We start from the raw sequence: 21,370 nt of genomic DNA on the forward strand, positions 1-21,370 counted from the left end.
TTTTGCCTCTTATAAGCTCTTCAACTTGGCTTGTTAACCCAGCTGGCCTCTGTGGAACCTTCCCTGATTTTCACTACACATTCTACTGGAGCTCCTGTTATTGTGGGTTTGAATAACCCTCAAGAATTCTGGAGAGATTTGACCCTCTTGACATCTGCTTTCAGCTTCCTTTTGAGTAGTTTCTTCTTGCAAAGTCAAATGTGACTACGTTGGATTTCCTTGGCAATTGTCCACTTAAAAATACTTTGATAATGTTGTGCTGTGGCCACTTTTTCAATTAATTCAACAACACATACCTCACCAGGTCCTGGAAGATAAAGTCTAAGGTCACCTTCCCTCTGGTCAGTTCCATGACTAGGGTACAATCGTTTAGGATATCTAGAAATGTTACCTCTTTGTCATGGCTGGAGCATGCATTCACTCAGTCTATGGGATGGCAATTCAAATATACTACATTTATTGTTTTACTCCCTCCTTGGTTTCATTCTCCATCTCATCATTGCCCTGGACATTTTTGGTCAGGAAGGCAATATTATGTCCCTGGTACTAAATTACTCTTGGAACCCAGTATTGCCACCCATAGTAATTTTGTGGAAGGCTGTCCTCCTTGGGATTTCTCAGTGTGCTCTTTGACATAGACAGTGACACCACCTCCAATACATCCTTCTTTGTTCTTCCTAAACAGGTTGTATCCAGAGATAGCTGTGTCTCACTGGTTATCTCCATTCTACCAGTTCTCCTTTATGCACGCTGTGTTTGTGCTTGCTTTAAATACCAAGCACTCCAGCTTGCCAATCTTGGCTCAGAGACATTCACCTATACTTACTCAGTGTCTCTCTCCAAGAGTCTCTGGAATGTGCAGGTTCTCCTACAGTGCTTTGGCCTCTGGATTTGCTATCATTTCCCCTTGCACTTTCATTGCCTAATTTTACCCTTCTTCCATCTGGACAAACATTTTCACTTTCACCCTGGTCAGTATTTTCAGGATGGATTCAAGTGCACCACCAACCTTCCTAGCTCCCACATTACTGGAACATCATGGGCTACCAAACACTCCTTTGCCAAGTCCAGGTATTACCTGGGGGCAACCCATGGATAGCCCTTCTCCCAGAAATATTGTGGGACCCTCATTGCTTCAACATGTGGCAGTGATGAGTGAGGTAACTTAGATGGCATTAAAAGAGAACTGAACAAATTCATGGAGGATAAGGTGATAAATGGCTACTAATCCTGATGGCTGTGTTCTGCCTCCACTGGTTGGACACAGTAATGCTTTTGACTACAAGTTGCTGGAAACCACAAGTATGGAAGAGTGCTGTTGGGCTCAAGTCTTACTTACCAGCTTCCCATAGACATCTAGGTGGCCACTGTGAGAACAAGATGGTGGACTAGATGGGCCATAACATTGATCTGTTGTTCATTGCTTCGGTGGCTTTTATCTCCGAAAATGGCTATGTGCAGAAGATTGTTGATGTCAAGGAGACAGTTTCCGGCATTGATTGAGATGATTGTTTATAATCTTCTACCCAATGGCCACAGTGATTGTAGAATTTGATGGCTTCAAAAGGGGATTAGATAAATTCCTGGAGGATAAGGCTGCTAACCATTTCTGCCTCCACTGTTGGAGGAATTATTGTCCCTGAATATCAGCTGCTGGGAATAACCAATGGGGAGCGTACTGTTGTGCTCAGGCTCAACAACAAACTACATATCTATCCACACTGCATATTTAAGGCACTATTTTACCTTCCTAAAAAGTCATAGCTTCCCTCAAGGCATCCTGGGAACTGTAGTTTGTTACAGGTGCTGAGAGTTGTCAAAAGACCTCTATTCCTCTCACAGAGCTACAGTCCCCAGGGTGGTTTAATGAGAAAACCCTCTTCCCAGGAAACTCTGGGAATTGTAGCTCTGTGAGTGTTTAATGTGATATAATAGTGCTTTCAGTGTTTAATGCACATGGGGTCTCAGTGTGTGCCTGTCCCTTTAAAATACAAGTGATTGGGAAGAGGCTGCTTCATATACATTTTATTTAATGGGCAAGTTGATTTGTTTGTTTATTTTTTGCCTTTTACTTCTGAAGATTTTTGCCCTGGGCTGTTGTCATAGCACATGAGTACAAAAAACCAGCAGCCCTTTCAACCAGTGGTACCTCCTTATTAAAAATCCATCCCTGGAATTGAAATCTAAAACACTACATTCATAGCTTCTTTCTGCAGCACACTGTTTGGCTTTTGCGTAAGCGCAGGCACCTTGTAGAATCTTGATGTATTTGAGGATGTAATTGAAAATATGAAATCTAAAGATTTTACAGTAAACATCGACTGTGTTTCTACACGCTAGTGAGCTGTGGATGTGCTTTGTACACAAGGTATAGATCATGAGCCCATTAGAAGCCATGGGTTACAATCCTTGCCTGGCACAAATCAGCATGGTGCTCTCGGCTATAGTGGAGTCTAGCTGCCTTAACTCCGGCATCAGGCTCACACCCTTGTTGTTTATGTGACTGCTGTCCTTGAAAGGAATAACATTTAGCACATTACTCCTGGCTGGAGCGTGACTCTGGAATCCTTTTGTTTTGTGGAGGTCTATAAATCACCTGCCTCACCTAAGCTGTGCCCCACAGGCCTGTTATTTATGCAAACTTCAATACCAACATGATTATCATCTAAGCACGTTGCGGTTTTAAGACACAGTGAGCTCCCAAAATGTACCCGGAAGAGGCACAGGCTGTTGACAGCTGGCCAGGAAGCTGGGAGGGGGAAAGATATCATAGCGCTGGCATTTCAGACAGCCCAGCCCTGGCGGCAAGCAGAAGCTTTGTAGAATGCATAGTGTAATGATTCTGGGCTAACAAGTGTTTGAAGATCATTGGCCTGATCCATCTCTATTACGTCGCTCTCATTCAGCATCCGTGAAATCCAAAGGGAACATGGTGCTATTGTGCTTGTAGGCTTCTTTCATCCCTCTCCTTTCTCCCCCAAAAATCCACAATCTACCACTGGGCAATACCTATATCTGGACCAACTGAAAGGTCACGAAATAATGAGCAAGATTTTGAGTTCTCCAGAATTCTTATCCAGGCAGGTTGTTACATGGAAGAGGAGGATGAGGAAAAGTTTCAGAAGCAGACAAATTAGGTTGGATGTTGAAGTCAACATGGAGATTGGAGCAGATGGAACACATCTCTGCTAGGCACTGAATGAAACAGGTTACAAATGTAGGGTTCAGGTGAAATGAACCAGTGGCCACTCCCCATTTTGAAAGCTCAAAGGTCAACTGTTAGAGACCCAAGATGGCTGAAAAATGAAATAGAATTGGTCAGGGTTACCTGCCATCCCACACTGACCTTAAAAGTCCAGGGAGCAGCAATGCCGGGGCAAGTCATAGTAAGCCATATCCTGGTTTACTGTGATGTACAAACCAGGCTAACTGCATTTGCAGAAAAACATCAGTGCATGATGAATTCCAGTGATGTGATTAGGGATAGAGGATAAATTTGGTTCCTTTCCCATTCAAAGTCAAACCAACCTAATTTACACTTTCTGAAGCAATATGTGAACTGAAATTAGGCACTCTTTCAAATCTGCACTTCTCTGAATTTTGCAATGCAGTTCTCCAGTACATTTTTGTCCAAAAAATGCTTATAGTAAGTTAAATTGTGCACAAAAATGCATTTACTGGTATAAAGATGCATTATACTAGGGGAAAATTGCTTTACAAAAATTTGTATAATGGGCAAAATTACATACAAAAATTGAGTATATTAAGAGAAATTGACACTAAATTGCTGTTGAATTTTCATGAGAACTTTTTTTTTTAAAAGCAAGCTGATGTGGAAATGTGGAGAACTGAACTTAAGATTGGAAATTCAAGAAATGGAAACTAAAACTGAGTCATTCACGCACCTCTGGATATGACAAGGTTGACATGAGAAACCTCCTGGTGCACAGAAGAGTCCATCCAAAGTTGGCTTCTGTATTGGCATTGCAGATAATTGAAAACTGTATCTGACTACTTGAAAGCTGCCCCAGGCTGGAATTTGAGCACACTAGCATGGTTCATCTGGAACAACTAGAATGGGCCACTTTTTTCTGTGGATATGAAGGGTGGTTATATGAAGATGCCTTTATTGGCTGATTTCCCCCTTACAGTGTGATATTTCTTCCATCTTTCCCTATGGCTTTTGATAGCAGATATTGTGAATATTCAACATCACTCTGTTTTACATTCAGGATTTTGACATCCAAAGATTTTGTGCTGCAGCAGTCAATGTATGACAGCAACTGCCATCCAGCATTTTACTAAATCCTACTGCAAGTCATCTATCAGATACTGTCAATTACCTACTGCAGTATTTGACAGTGTCTGATAGATGGCTTGCTATAGAATTTAGCAAATGGTAAGACAACCCCACCATGAGCAGCCAGTTTCTAAGCTCTATGGCAAGTTCTGATTTTCCCATTTAAGGCTGTATTTTGAATTTTCTGACTTTTGCAAAAATTCAACATTTTACATTGTCTTGTTGTAGTTTTACCTCTAGCTCACCACAGCAACTTCCATAACACCCTCTCCAACCCAACTGCTCATTGCTTTCTTTGGTGTTGCTGCTACATATCTTCCATTCTCATCCTATCACAGCGGTGGGGAACCTTTTTGGCTCAGTGGGCCAGATCTTTAGCTCCTTCCATTCTTGTGGAGCCATCTGGCATCATGATGATTTCAGGTGACTGACAGCTGGTGGGGTCCCACCTAGTGTGTTTTCCATAGAGAATGTGCTGGCGGAACATCAACCAGCTGGATTGAACCCTGCCCCCATCTAGTCACTTAAGTGAGCTAATGGCATCCTGTGAGCATGATTGGGGGGAAATGGCCACTCAGGTCAACTTGGACCCCCTGGTGGGCCAAGGTCAGCCTGCAGAACAGAGTTTCCTCATCCCTGCCTTCAGGTGTTCTAAGTCTGCAATCTTAACCATGTTAAGTCCTATTTAATTCAGTGGAACCTATTTCCAATAAGTGGGGTTGGGATTGCAGCCCAAACTCTTGAGGGTATGATTCCATCACTCTTGAGTACCACACTGAATCTGCTAAATAAAAATAGATCAAACCAACAGGTTTGGCCATACGTGATGTTGTTAGTTTTGAGCTATAAAATCCAATTAATTCACAAACCTTAAAAAATGGCACTACCTATATATCAACCTTCTAGCCACCATGCTTGCATGTCTTCCTATTGGCTTCCTAGATCTTAGTGGTCAAGTTAGGTCATGTTAGACTTTGTGGGCAGCTCCCTATTTAGAAGGTAATGTGTGTTGCTTCACTTGGTTGAAAATCCAGAAAGCCAACAAAGCTTCATTTTAGGGGGATCTGTCCACTATTATGAATGGGGCCTGAAGTTCTGCTCTAATGGCATCACTGCCCAGAAATATCTATTTCACCACTATTAGGAGGATGCTGGAATGAATGGGCCCTTAATCTAGCCAAACAGGCTTCTTGTTAGCCCCCTCTGTTATGTTCTTCATTCATCAAAGTAGTCCTTGCACCAGTTAGCATCCATCCTTGCAATTCAAGCACCTATCTTTTCTGTGGTGTCCCCTCATTTGTGGAATTCTCTCCTCATGGAGGCTCACCTGGCGCCTTCACTACATATCTTTAGGCATGAGGCAAAAATGTTTCTCTATAACCAGACCTTTGGCTGATTCAACAATCAATGGCCTTTTAAATGTGCTTGTGGGAGGGAGTTATTGGGTTTTCGTTTTGGTTGTTCTTATCACAATATGTGTTTTGTGATTTCAGTTTGTATCTGTGATATTTGGATGAGGCGTAGTATGAGGAAGGACCACCTGTCTTTGAAACTGTTCTTCTTTCTTGTCTTTTTCAGAAGGACTATAAACCTCATTGCTACTCAGAGGGATATTATCATAGTTGTCAACTTTTCCCTTTTCTTGCGAGGAATCCTATTCAGAATAAGGGAATTTCCCTTTAAAAAGGGAAAACGTTGCCAGCTATGGATATTATTAATATGCTGATATATCTAGATGGAGTCTGATATGTGTTGGGTATTCCCTAAGGCCTAAGCAATTTAGCCTAGGACTATTAGATCAATCAACCATGTGTCCTTCCTTCAGTTCCCACTCTTTGACATCCTGCCTGCTATGCTTTGTTGAAAAACTATCCAGAAGCAGTGGCAACCACCAAGTGCATGAAATTGCAATATGCTGGGCCAAGTCATTGCTCCAGATACTCCAGTACTGTTGCCTTTTGTTGGCAGCAGCTATCCAGAATCTCAGGCAATGTCCTATCCTAGCTCTGCTACCAAAGATCCTTTTAAGTGGAGATGTTGGGGATTTAACCAAAGACCTTGCACACACAATATGTATGTGCTCTCATCCATCTAAGCAGTTGGTAGATGGTGACCAGGAATGAAGAGAAACAGAAGAAACAAGAGGCATTGCTTCTGTAATGGACAGTCAACAAAAGTCTCTTGGATGGCCTCTTCCTCTCTCCTGCAAGAGTGGCCCCATTTGTTTTTGGTGAAGTAGATTTGCAAGACTATTCACAGCAGGGAAGGTCTCTTGTGCAGTGGCAGAATGCACACAGAAAATCCCAGGAATCTCAAAGTAGGGCTGGACAGAACTCCTGAATGAAACTCTGGGGGGCCACTGCCAATAAGTGTAGACAATACTGAACTAGATGGACCAATGGCCTGACTTGGTATAAGGTCTTAAGTTCCAAAGCAGGCTATGCATGCAAGGGCTCTGCTAGGATTGCCATACGTCCAGAATTTCCTGGACATAGCCAGGATTTGGTCTTTGGAAATGGCTGAAATGTCCAGGAAAATTCAGGTGTATAGCAACCCTTGTCGGGACTCTAGATTTTTGGCAAATTTCCTTTAAAATATCTCAAAAAGCTCTCTTTTTTGAGATTTTGCAAATTAAGTTCAACAACTTTTGTGTCTGGATTTTCGCATTTTGAAAGATAGCTCAGCACAAAATATGTGGGACAGGGAAGGAATACACCAACGTGTCTAGATAAAGGAATAGAGAAGGATGTGCAGCAAGAGTGATTCTGCTTCTCTGGCCACTTCTTGCTGGACTGATTTTTTTTAAAAAAAAACACAACCCTACAAACACAAATCTACTTCAGTTGACAAGCAAACCCACACAGGCAGATTTAACCAAACACTTATTTTCCATTTTTATTCAATAATTGCCTTTAATACTAAAATGCATTAGATTCTTGAAGCAGAGAAATAAAAATCACATCAAAGTGGGGAAAACAGTTTGCATCAGGTTTTTTAAGAAAGAAAAAACAATGTGGCAGGTACACCATTCTTTTCAAACAGAGTTGTAATAATTTAATAAAGCTGCTTTATCATTTTCATAAAATAGACAGCATGGTGATTATTTCCCCCACCCCACCCCATTTTCCCCTGTTTACAATGATTCAATCACTGTGAAAATGTACATAACATACATATCAGCATATACAACAAGTTTTGTTCTTCATATTATCAGCAGCAGAGACACGTGAGAAAGCAGGAGAAAACTCAAGTCCCACCAAAATCTTTCCACTGCTAAGCGGGCAACACAAGTGTCTTTAGCATCGCGACGCGTCTCTTTTTCTCCTTTGCTGCTGCTGCAGGACTTCAAACATTTCTGCAACTTTAGACCTTGGCATTTGATTAGCGCCAGGTGGCATCCGTTGCTGAAAAACACAAGCTTCTGCCAGGTCAGCTCTTTGTCATAAAGATTACAAGATCCCAGCTTGAATCAGCTGAACGTCAGCTGATGCCAGTAACAAATCCATTTTCACCGATGCCACGGTGAAAATCTTGCCGGGTTCCTCCACTAAAGTGAATACAACTTCTATGCCGGGTCAACGATTATCTAAAGCTGCAAAGACAGCTGTACCAACACGATAATCAATTTCCCCCATTGATCGACAAATGAAGTTTCCATTTGTGATTAGTTTCTCTCTCTTTTTCTCTTTCCCGCCCTCCCTCTCCAAGAGTAATTTCAACATATTAATTGGATAACGTGTTCTTTACAACTTGTTTCCTATTTGGAAAAAAAAAAGGAAAACATAGTTCACTTCTGCACAATGTGTGTGATCCACAAGCCATCTCCAGCTTCACAATAAAACAAGGGAAATGGCAACAGCCTCATCTTGACAACACAGTTAAATGCTCATGTTCATTCCAGCCATGAATCATATTTTACCAGCCCTTCCCACGCTACTGCCTTTGTAAATTTCATTCAAACAACAACAAAATGGATGTTCCTGGGAGGAAAAAGTATAATTTGACTTGTGAGAGGAACTGCCTGACGGCTAGTCTAGCAAGTAGGCAGAGGGTTTTCCCTCCTTCTAAAATGAACTACCCATAAATCCACTCATGTTATGGTATCTTTGGAGCTAGATACTCAGAGAATAAGCACTGATTAAATTACAAATGTGAATAAAGAGCATTGCTGCAAATCAAAATCCATATTAAACCTGACCGGGGGCAGGGGAAATGCTACGCTGATTCAACAGGTAAGCAAAGCAAGTTTGACAGTGAGGAACATTTTGCAGGGTGCTAATATGACTTTCCATGAAATGAAAATAAGTGAAATGGTGGCAGCGAAAAATATTTGCAATCCTATCTTTGATAAAGGCAATGAGGGATGGCTCAAGCGCAACAGTGACCCCCCTATCTGGAGCTTTGCATGCTCTACAACAAGCACGGGCAGCCCTTGCATCTGTATAGTGGCCCATTCATTTCAAAGGATGAATGGCCCACAAATCCTTCATTGAAATGAATGGCCCTTCATTTAAATGAATGAAGAAGCCCTTGCTGCTGGGGAGCTTTCATAGGAAGGGCTGCAGCTTAGTTGTAGAGCACATAATTCATATGCAAAGGGTTCCAGATTCAATCACAGTAATCTCCTGTCTGAAACCCCAGAAATTTCCTTTCTGAAACCCCAGTGTAGGCAGTATTGACAAAGTTGGGCTCATGGCCTGCCTTCTATGAGATGACACAACAGAGCACATGCACCCGCTGAGCCATTTGCTTTTGCATATGCCAACACTTGCACACTACAGAATTTTCTTCCAGAGCAACCTATGGACAGAGGGCATTGATTCCTTGATGTGCTCTTTCTGCTCTACTTGGACAAGGATCCAACACTAGTGAAGCATGAAAGTGGCTAATGTCAGTAAGCGCAATGTTTTCACCTATGGATCTACAAATTACAAAATGCCACAAATCTCATACAATGAGTCCTGTGAAATCAGCGCTGGTTGGAGGTGGGAACTGTGAAAGGGGTGTGTGTGTCATGCTGGGATATTAAGCAGAATCTTGTGAGTCGGGTGACCCAGGAGCCAAACTCTTACCACTGGTGGCATTATAGCTCCAACTACCTCTTGCACGCCCATGGTCTTGACAGTTTGCTAAAGCAGGGCACTGGGCCATCCCTTCTATTCTTTCCCAGCTGCTGGCTGGAATCCTTCTCCTGCTCTTCCAAATACATAATGCATGCAGACTGGATCTTGCTAGCACTCAGATCTTGGTGCCTATCGCAAATGTGGGGGTCTTTTTACACTAGCAGTACCTATGGATCAGGTCCTATCAAAGGATCATGTTTCCAAGAGTTAGGAATAAGTGAACAGCAATTAAGTGGGCGTGATTTCATTAAATTTTCTTTTCTTTTTTTTTAAAAAAAGGCAACTTTCAACTTATTGGGCCAAAAAAGCACACTGACAGTCTATAAATTAGATAACTGCATGAAAAAGCAGAACACCAAGCCCTATCCATTTTCTCTACCTTTTTCTAAAGAAAAGAAATTACTCCAGCTTATTTGATCTGCAGTCCGATAAAGATTGGAGGCTGTTTTTCTGTAGCTATTTTTTAATTTAAATAAATCAAAAGTGACTAATTTTTTTTTATCAAGATAGGTTAGAGCCAGGAAGATTGTTTCTCTAGAAACCATTATTTTCTGTTGATTGGCAGAGCAAGTGTGGAAACAGCAATATATTTCCTTCCCAGTGATCTCCAAGCTCTGAGGAATATGTTGTAGAGCAGCAAATTCTATCAGATGTAGGGCTAATAGCAAGAACAATAGCCCTAACCTGTGTTCCCAACCATCACTGAAAAATTATCCAGTGGGAAATAAAAATAGTAGTAATAATAATAGTAATAATAATAAACAAAACATTCCATTCAATTCAACTAAATTTGTCCCTCCTTTTTTTACCAAATGTTTCTTATGGGGATGGGACGGGCATCACTTCACAATTTCACATGTGCAAATTTTGTAGCCACGCAAAATAGTTTGCCGTGGGTGGGAATGATTATTCACCAATGTTCTTGCTTCAAATGAAAGGGATATATCCATAGCGATCAGCAGCACTCTTCTCATATTTAGGCTGCGATTCCAAAACACACTCACTTAACTGAATACAATAACTTCTGAGTAGGCATGTGTAATGACTGCTCTGCCAGTCTGTCTGTTCTTTGATGCACGTTTTCTATTGCCTAGTTTCACTACTTCCATGGTGCACGAAGAAAACCGAATTAACCCCAGCATTCAAAAGAGCATCCCGTGAGGATGTGCAAACACACATTCACACTGGCACTCAAATGTACCTACATTTTTGCACTCAGTTTGATAAACTTTGATAAACAGAGTAAGTCACACACCCCCACCCCCCACCCATGCACCTGGCTCATGATGAATGGATGAATCAATTCTGAAAAGTTTGGAAAATCCAAGCCAATCTGCTAAACACACTGTAATGTGCTGTGAAGAATACCCATCCAGACATGCTGTGCCTCTACTGGATCGACTACACTAACTTCCTCCAACCTCCTTCTGATCAGTTTCTGCTAAGGGCAGATAATTATACCATCTCTTTGCCACAGGCATGATTAGATCAATCAGTTACTGCCAAAGCAGGCACAAAACTTCATTTTCTGAAGTTTCTCCGTGTGTCCCTGCGGGACTCTTTGCTCAGTGCTTCCCTGATTCCAATCAAGAGGCACACCCAGAGGAGGAGTTTTTACTAATGCTAATTAACATGGGTGGCATCCTCCCCCCCCCCCCACTTACACACACTAAAAAGTTTCTTGGGGGCTTAAGAGTAAAAGTGCAAGCCCTATTTAGTTCCCAAGGAAGGAGGGAAGAGGAGTACTCTACGCTGCATGGTATTTCAGAATTTTAGGGGGTGGGGAAATGGAATAGCCATGAACAAGGATCACTGTTTCTGGAGCCAACACAAATGTCCCAAATGAAATTACAGTTTAGGATTGCAATAAAACAATTTGGACTTCATCCACCTGAAGTATGGAGCACCCCAAGAAAGTGGGTGGTCTGCCGAGCTGTGCCCATGTGATTGTGATTTTGAAACAGTGGACAATGTAGTTAAGCAAAATACTAACTTGAATATATATAATGGCAAGGCCATTATTCATGTAAGCATTCCATGCTGCTACATATAAATGGGCGTAAACATTTGCTGGCCTGTTCTCATGAGGTGTTAGGATGTCAACAGCACAGTTGCCTAGACCAGCCATATGGAAAATGGGATGATGCATGTGGTAAGTACATTTAAGCAAGTCGGGAATGTGCTTGAAATGTTTACACGAGTAATGATTTAACCTCTGGCCTACAACATACATAAATTAGGCCTTTAAAGCATCCTATTTTTCTGGTTCCTAGATAGGTAAAATAAAAATGGGAGATTTGCAGCAGGAAACCAGAATGTCGTTTTGGAGAAATAATGTCATATTCTTCCTTGAAAATGCAAGGAAAAGGAAAGGGTGGGAGGGGGGAGAAATTGATCTCATAAAAATTTCAAGACAGTGCATCTAACAACTGCAAATGAGATGCTAGATAACCCCTAAAAGACCTGGGGAAGAAACATCGCACAGTGGTGGAGATAGTATGTGGTACAATCATCTGGCAAAATGACAAAGAGCTATGACAAGATTGGCTCTAAATTTTGCAGTTTCTCCAGGTCTTAAGATTGTTTGTTTGTTTGAAGAAAAGGAACGAAAAAAAGAAAACAAACTTGAAAGCATTTCCCATCACTAGACATACAGGAATTTGCAATATCAAATACGATAATAGTACAGAGAAGCATGTGGCAGCAAAAGGTTTCCAAAGGCAGGGGTGTCCACAGCAAAAGAGCAACATCTTTAAAAGTACAAATTAGGCTCTGGGTGTGGGATGAGACAGAAAATTCACCGGCCACAGTCCATAACTCCATGGGGTGCTAATGTACATTTGGAGATGTTGAGCATGGAGCCCCTTCCAGCATGGAACACATTGAAGTGGCCCCATCTTGCACATCAGAGCTCCCACAAGTGCACCAAAACTGCCGATCAGGGCAACCCAATCTCCAGTTTGCCATGGCAAACGAGCACCCCATTGCTGAAGTTTGGAGGCATGACAAGGGGAGTACTAAGGGGAAGAGTCATCTCAGTGGTTCAGCATCTCCAGGTAGGGCTAGGAAAGACTCCTGGTCTGAAACCCTGGAGAGCCACTGCCAATCAGAGTAGAAGACAATACTAAGCTAGATGGACCAATGGTCTGACTCAGTAGAAGGCAGCTGATTATGTTCTTAGAGATTACTTGAAACTGAGGTGTGTGGTGTGGTTTTTCCTTTAGCGGTTTTTGTTTCGTTGGGGTTTTTTTAGATTCAATTCTTCATACAGAATGCCATTTCATAATAAGAGTTTTTGAGCTACAAAAATATATAAATTCAAAATACTTCATAGATAATACTTCCAACCACTGAAATGCCACCACTTCTACCATAGTGGGGAGAAGCTGAAGCATGGTGCTACTTTTACTTAGACCAACACCCCTGCTGCCTGTTGAACCAAGTGGGATTGTCACATTAATGATAGCTTCATATTTTTTTTTATAAACAATACATTTAGGGAAAGCTTTTAAATACAGCGAATTTGTGAACCATCAGTAAGCCGTTAGAAACAATACACACATCCAGTACTGTTGTTTCCTTTCCTTTACAGTGCAACTTAGAGTACTATGTCCTTTAGCCTCTTCACACCAGGTGAGTCCTTCTCTCTACATTCTTGCAGAAGAGGGTTAATCTCATGCATGATATTTTCACTGTCTGCACCCCTCGGCTCCGCCTCAATGGGCCGAGAAGGGCCATTGTTTACAAACGGCTCCAGGTCGCGACTTCCTGGGCAGTGCATTACGTTGTAGGACACTGATGGTTTGCCAGACAAGGGGCTCTTCAGGTGGATAGGCGACATGATGGGGCTGACAGCTTCACAACCATTCCCTGCCTCCCGGACGGCACCGTTTACCTTCGGGCTACAGATGGCCGGATCCACTGTTCTTTTACCTTTCGAGTTGACTGGGCCCCGCTCCTCGGAGACAGGTTCACTCCCCTCTTTGCCAAATGTTGCAAAAGTTCTCTTTGTGCTACAGTCTTCGTAAAGCTCTGTATCCACAGTGGTAGCTTCTATGGAGAGGGACACGACATTCCTTCCATGCTCGGGGGATTTTGCTCGGCTGGGCACAGGGTTCCGGGGCATCCAGCATCGGTCAGAATGGCCAAGGATCCGGCACTCTTCCCGGCAATGAAATCCCTCACTCTGATCTGTAGAGAGAAAGACAAAGAAGGGCAGGTGATATATCATGAGCTGCTACACCCAATCCGAAATGCTCACTTGCTGAGGCTTAGCTCCAAGACCTATTGATAAACGACATTACAAGGAAGAATGCAGAGAAGAAACTTGTTCTCAAAATTGCCAGCTTGGAAGATTTATTGCATTTCATCACATTTTGGAAGGCAGGTTTCCTTCTTCTGGGGAACAATCTACAAATAATTAAAAATATAAAAGCCAACTCTTGGTGCACAGGCACAATCATACACAATGCTATTAAAAACATTTGAACCATTTGGAATATATGTAGTATGTAAGAGAGAGAGAAATTATTATTATTATTACTTCTTCCCAATACCCTTACCAGGTTGAGTTCACTATAAAATTATATATAATTATGAAACAAACAAAACAACTATAAAACGAAAGAAGTGTAAGTACAATTACAAACTGTTCCACATATAAAAACACTTAAAAACAGGGCCAGCACAGATGCAGACTGGGTTATAAAAAAAATCTAGCTATCATTTAAGACCATTATATCATCAGTAGTATGAGTGGTTGGGACGATGTACAGTACAGTACATCATATCATATCAAATCATATCATATCAAATCAAAAACACACTTCCATCTAGTCACCAGACCCAGAAACTGCTTAGTTTCAGCAAGATTGTCTTATGTGCCTTCAGATAATGCTCTGGGAACAGGCGTATCTACACCACAGCTCTCAAATGTGCTCTCTGCACAGAGAAGCCCGGGAACTTGATTTCTTATTAGTAGTAATTGGTTGAATATGACCGCTTGGCGCAGACAACTAAGTATACCTGAATACTTTTGGTCAGATACATATGCCTCAAGAAAACCAATTAGTGTTTGAGGGTATAACTACACCACAGATAAAGTAGTTCAGCAATCATTTCTTCTCCCAGGGAAATTGTCGGAATTGTGATTATGTAAGCCACAGACAGGCAACTTCAGCCCTGTGGGCTGAATGTGGCCCCCAAGTGCTCTTTATGAGGCCCTTAGGACTCTCTCCAGAACTGCTCCACACACTTTTCAAGGGCTCCTGCCTGAAGGAATGTCTTGTGACAGTGCCTCCTGCTTGCCTGAATGCAAGTGGTGGGGTGTATAAGAATCTCTGACTTTTGCATGGCTAGAATACAGTCTTCTTGTCATACAAAGGGAAGAGTCGTGCCCATTGATCTTTTGCCTTTGGCCCCAACTGCCACTGGCATGTGGCCCCCGGGAAGTTGCATGTGCAGGAATGCAGCCCTTGAAAAAGGCTCCCCCACCCCTACTATAAGGCATGTAGAAAAGGAATTACCTGCAAGGACACTCGGGAATCCATTAACAGCTAAATTGGCATAAAACCTACTACCTACGTTTGTAGGGTAGATTTCCAGGAGAACTGCGATTCTGCCTATTTTTAATCCCATATACACACCTCTCGTTTCTATAACAAGTAGTAGACATTGGCAAAGTGACATTTTAAAGGGCTGTTTTTATCGCAGTGGGTTTCTCTCCCCCTGCCCCCACTTCTATTATTATTTTAACAGGCTGAAGTTCAGCCTCCAACAGGCTAGGTGTCGTTCAGAATTTCTGCTGCTGCTGTCAGAACAAAAAGCTGAAGGGAAACACATTACGATGGGAAATAAATTAAACCACGTTCAGCCTGCGTGGCTGGCTGCGTAGGAGTCAGCATTTTCTTCTTCCTATTGCCAGCGCTGAAAGGCATTGTGCTTTAAACCTTGCTCGACATGAGATATCCAAGTATAAACTCCACACCAGGCAATGAATTTTGCTGGCTCCTCTTTTTATACTTTAGTTGATTTGTACTTGATTTCCAACGGAACTGCAGTGGTGTTTGTAGGCACCTACCAGTCTGAGAGGGGCTATAAACAAGAATTCTGCTCAGATTCACCATGTAGCCAGATATTTACTCATGCCAGGTGATGTGCCACAGTTACTTAGGGGCGACTAAATGATGCTTGTTTTACTACTTGGCCACAGTATGAGGATTAACAACAGAAAAACAAAAGTTAACTTTGTGAGCTCTTATGATTGCTAAAGGACTTATACAGTACTTTGAGCCTGGAAGGATAAATATTCACTGTCCATGCATTGGTCTGAGGACCTCAGGGCCCTGGCGGCATTTGAACATATTGCATATAGGTATCAATCTCACATGGAAACCTATTTGGCCATCTGGAGACTTTATATTAACTTATCTATTTAATTTAAGTTGCGTGTACTGACAGTTAATGTTTCCATAATGTGAACTGATACTGTATATTATTAGTAGTGGTGGTAGCTGTATCTATATTTTATTTATATTAATTCTTTTTTCCCTTTCCCCCTTTCTTTTACTTTTTAAATTTGCAAATAAAAAAATGATTTGGGTTTTTTTTTCCTAGGACAAAGGAACAGGGCAAAAGAGGGTATAAATGTCTAATTATCCATTAGCCCAAAGGCCCCCTGAAAGCTAGTTGTTATATTTAACATGCTCTATACTAGGAAGGGCAGCAAAGGGTACATTGGAAGTGATATCACTCCACATGACAAAGCAGCTATAGACCCCCTCCCCCCCCAAAGCCATAGGAAGTGCCGTATTTTTTGCTCTATAAGACGCACCAGACTATAAGACGCACCTAGTTTTTGGAGGAGGGAAACAAGAAAAAAATATTCGCAGCGAAAGCAGTGATCCCTCTCACTGTTCTGGCTTCTGGGATAGCTTTATGGTGATTTAGTACTGTGGATGTATTGTGCCCCCACTCCTCCTGGACCAAAATGCTGTGTTCTGAACAATAAAGCAACAACCATAACCCAAACATGGATCTTGAATTCACATAGTCTCACAATGTTTTAGTGAACATACAAGAGAACATTAAATAGTTCATGCATGGCACTTATCAAAGAGATCCAATCACATTTTTTTAAAGGACTTACATGTCCCTAGAGGGTGAATGCCTGATAAAACTTCATGAACATAGGTTAAAGGTGAACATCACAGTTCTATAAGCCTATTGAGTTTCCTGACCCTCTGAATAATCTATTATGCATTTCATTTTCTGCTAATGAAGTGCTAATAATATCTCTATCAAACTCTTGGAGATTTCCATCCTAGATGCAACCAAAAGGAGCACCAACAATTGTCTATATGTATTATCCTGTCGTTACTTGGTATTAACAATAAAGAGCACATAAATAAAGGAGGCATCCAAGGGAGGAAATGTTGTAGTAAAGGGTGACTTCAATTACCCTCACATTGACTGGGTAAATGCATGCGTCAGTCACAAAAAGGGGCGAAATTATCAAGCTACCCTAAATGGCTGTGCCCTAGAACAGCCAGTCATAGAATTGGTAAAAGGAGGGGGACCCTGAACTCCATTACACATATCAGGGTTAGCCTCTTGCCACCACAAGATGCAGTAACAGCAACCAAGTTGGATAGCTTGAAAAAGGGGTTTAAAATAAATTCATAGAGGATAAGGCTAATGACAGCTAATGGCCAGGATGGCCTTTTACAACCTCTAGTACTGGGGTAGGCAATCTAAGGTCCGTGGGCTGGATGCGGCCCAATTGCCTTCTCAATCCAGCCCGCTGACGGTCTGGGAATCAGCGTGTTTTTACATGAGTAGAATGTGTCCTTTTATTTAAAATGTATCTCTGGGTTATTTGTGGGGCATAGGAATTAGTTCATCCCCCCCCCAAAAAATATATATAGTCTGGCCCACCACAAGGTCTGAGGGACGGTGGACCGGCCCATGGCTGAAAAAGGTTGCTGACTCCTGCTAGTATCAGAGGCAGGCATGGCTGTGAATACCAACTGCTGGAAAACATGAGTGGCAAGAGCACTGTTGTAGTCTTGTCCTGCTTGTGGGCTTCCCATAGACATCTGGGTGGTCACTTTGAATGCCATGATGAAGCAAGGCTCTTTGTACATTCTTACAACCTGGACCTACCTCAGTATTAAAGCATGAGCCCAATCCCTAGTATCTTCGGTGAAAATGATCTTGGGTAGCACAGAACAGGTGAAACCCTTGTCTGAGCATCTGGAAAGCTACTGTCACTGGGGGAACAATACTGTATTGACAGTCTGACTTGGTATACAGGCAACTTCCAACTGAAGGCACCACACATTTAAGTGAAATTGCATATATTTGAAACACCATTGACAAAGCCTGCAAACATTTTCAGGTCACTTCCAGGTTCAGCGCGATGCGCTTGTGCGCAGACATGCACCTATTAGATGTGCCTAAAACAGTCACAGCCTGTACGCTCCTTCCTATGTTCCTAACATGATTGAGACAGAACCCATTTCATTTGACCATACCAATTCTTGACTAAAATATTCTTCTTTGGAATTCAGTAGTATCTTTTAGCAAACACTCTCACCTTTAATTAGCCACCTTCCAGCTCCATCTCACTTTCCTTATTTTCCATAACATTAGCCAAAGCCACAACTAAATCACACCTTCAGAGTTTGATGTATTGAACCTCACTCGCACCTTGCAAACACACAGACCTTGGTATCCACTCAGCCACAGTGGTGGATCCCAACTGTCTGAGGAGATAGTTCATTTGGGTGCTTTGTTCATCTGTGTATGTAACTTCTGCTTTTCAGCTCCATTTGTATTTCCACCACATTCTAGCACAAAAAAGGGGGCTAATAAAAATTCTTGGCACATAACACAATGCAGCAAAAAAAGAGAAAGGGGGGGGGGAAGAAAGAGCAGCTTTAGCACTTACAGGGAATCGGCTTGTAGAAAAGAAAACCTTAAGGAACTTGTGGAAGGCAGGGAAACAAAAGAGGACGAAACCAAGTGGATGGAATCTTGCGTCTTTAAGGCTCCTCTCTCCTTCACAGCAGCCACCACATCGTTCAAGTGGCAGCAGCAAGTGACTGTGGTCTGGGCGCTGCTGACCCTTCTCATTCTCAGCAAATGAAGCTGCCAGACATGTAAACACACTGCTTAGAAGTGTTTAAATACTGGTGCCCAGTAAAATGCTGGCTTTACTGTTTTCAGTTCTTGAGAAAAAACAAAGGATTAAATGTCTCTATCTTCCTGTTCATCCCCAAATGAACACCTGAAGTCAAGACCATGATATTCTAGTATTTTGCACAAGCGTGGGATTGGGTATTGCATGCCTCAATCAGCATCCTGGTGATCGTTATGTATCAATGCATGCACCTAGTACTTATGACTGTGAAGACCTGTGTGTATTCTAGCATTCAGCATAAGCATGGGACTTGGCACTGTATGCAGAAATCTGCATACTGATAAACTTTGTTTGCTTTTAAAGAAAGCTCCCAGTCCAACTGCAAATGTGGGGGTTAATAATCAAAGTTAAGGGGTACAGTGGTACCTCGGGTTAAGAACTTAATTCGTTCTGGAGGTCTGTTCTTAACCTGAAGCTGTTCTCAACCTGAAGCACCACTTTAGCTAATGGGGCCTCCTGCTGCCGCCACCGCACGATTTCTGTTCTCATCCTGAAGCAAATTCTTAACCCGAGATACTATTTCTGGGTTAGCAGAGTCAGTAACCTGAAGCGTCTGTAACCTGAAGTGTATGTAATCTACAGTGTAATCACTGTAGATGGTTTCTACCAGTTAGGAAGTTGTTCTGTGATACCCCTCACAATAATTAGGAAATTGATGGTTAATGCTCCATTCAGGCTTCTTTGTATAATCTATGCAGGAGGCAGAATTCTTCTCCCCTTTCCTGATGTTTTGTTTATTTTTTGTTGGAAGCTGCCCAGAGTGGCTGGGGTAACTCATTCAGATGGGTGGAGTATAATATATTATTATTATTATTATTATTATTATTATTATTATTATTATTATTAGCAGCAGCAGCAGCAGCAGCAGCAGCAGCATCCCTCAATAATATTCTCCCTCAATGCAGAATAGGCAGGGCAGCAGATCTAAAGAGTGGCAACAACAGAGCTATTAGCTATATCCAGTTGTACCCAAAAGGAGACAAAAGGCTTGGGACATGAAGGAACACTACCACATGCCCATGCTTTCAATCACACAAGAGAGAGCAACTAAATATAGGCAACTCTCAACTTACACAAAGGTTATGTCCTGGGGATAGAGCCTAAAGCCAAAATCACATTTAGTCAAAATGCATTGGGTTCGATGGTGGATGGGATTGCCAAAATCCCAGATTGTCTTTTCCCCCAGACAGCTTCCCCCTTTCCTCCCCCATTTTATTATATTATTTGCCAAGTGCGTAAAGCTGAATATACACAAGTTAAATGTCCATAAGTTTCCAGTTATCTGTACTCCACTGATGTTGCCAAGCTGCCATTAGGCATCCTTCAACCTCTTTCTGTTTTTGCAGCCCAGGTTGGGAATTGCCTCAAAGTGACAGATCGTAGCCTTAAACAATGTGTGAGAGCAGCAGGCTCACTGGTTTAAGCCCAGAGCTCTGTGCTGAGGACGACAGAAGGCAGGTGACTGCCTACTGCTGGGCCACTGGTTAGTTTATGCTGGACCACGTAGTTCCGGAATTTGCACAAAAATAAATAAATGCTGTACTAGGTGGTACTTGGTCTGATCCTGCAGAGTTCAGAATACACCACAGCAACTGCACTGTTTGAGATTGGAGGGTGTGCACTGCATAACACGTTAGTTTTCATGTGTCAATGAATATGCATGCGCATCAAAGATGAGACAAGTCCACTCTCCACTCCAAGGTTTAGAGACCCTGGAGAAGTGGCTGAACTGCAAAGAATGGCAATGCTCACAACTCACGCTGACATTTTGACAAGACAGCCTGAAAAGTAAAAAATGGAGACTGAATTACCAGGGACAGGGATTAAGAAATGGGGATTGTCCTTGGAAAGTGATGGCAGTTGCAGCATCTGTAACACTAGCCCTAACCTTTTTGCAAAATCAGCATGCCAGCCACAAGAGTGGGAAGCAGCTTGATTTCTGCCTGTATAACAGACGTACCACTGCTGAATACAACCATATAGGCATGCTCTCCTAGCAACTGTGAGGCTGTCAATCTCTCCCTGAGCTCCAGTTAGACATATGCAAGCTCTGGTACTCATCCTCTTCCCCCTTGATGGTTCACCCTGAGCCCTTGCAGAATTGTCAAATGCAACATGTGAACAACCCTATGAAGTAAGCCAAGATCTTAAGAAACAGCAAATTTTACTCAATGTATTATTGTACATAATCAAAATGCAATTTTTAAATGCAAAACCTTTCAGCATATTACTAAAATTAAACCAATTTGGATTCCTCATCTACATTGCAGGAGGCAAGCTATGCCCTTCTCTGTCTTCTAACAAAAAACATCACCTTATTGCGTTGAAATATTTTGTATTTTATATCCTGCATTTTTAAGCGGTCTATGTATAATAATATATTGAGAAACATTTGTTGCTGCATGGGTTGCCGTTGTTCTTATGGTCATGACTTATAGACTGTATGTCTGCATAAATTCACACACACACACCCCATACAGCCTTTAGATTCCCTCACCACAAAATTCGTGGCTGCAGATCTGGCTGCTGTATATGACAACCCTGGGAATGCATATTTTAAAACATGGTCTGGAATAGTGGCATAGGTGTGTGGTTGGTTTTTTAAAAAAATAATATTTTTATTAAAAGTTTTTAGTGAGAGAGTAATATGAAAGAGGAAGAAAAAACAAAACAAATTATGATACAATAGACCATATGGGTATTTAAGTAATACAAGTATTCTAATAATTGCAAAATTATTAACAA

The 21,370-nt window shown here is 41.9% G+C and overlaps 1 protein-coding gene across 2 annotated transcripts in view; it reads right to left on the reverse strand.

The window, feature by feature from the left end:
* Positions 1-7,169: 7,169 nt before the first annotated feature.
* Positions 7,170-21,370, reverse strand: part of PCDH19 (protocadherin 19) — a 140,191-nt gene continuing 125,990 nt past the window's right edge. For both annotated transcript variants that reach the window (XM_083484628.1, XM_083484627.1), the window contains exon 5: positions 7,170-13,614. In XM_083484628.1, coding sequence (XP_083340754.1) covers positions 13,022-13,614 — 593 coding nt within the window. In that variant the 3' untranslated portion in view covers positions 7,170-13,021. The remainder of the gene's footprint in view (positions 13,615-21,370) is intronic.

Source organism: Podarcis liolepis (genome assembly GCF_965112155.1).
Source record: "Podarcis liolepis genome assembly, chromosome: Z".
NCBI classification, from domain to species: Eukaryota; Metazoa; Chordata; class Lepidosauria; order Squamata; family Lacertidae; genus Podarcis; species Podarcis liolepis.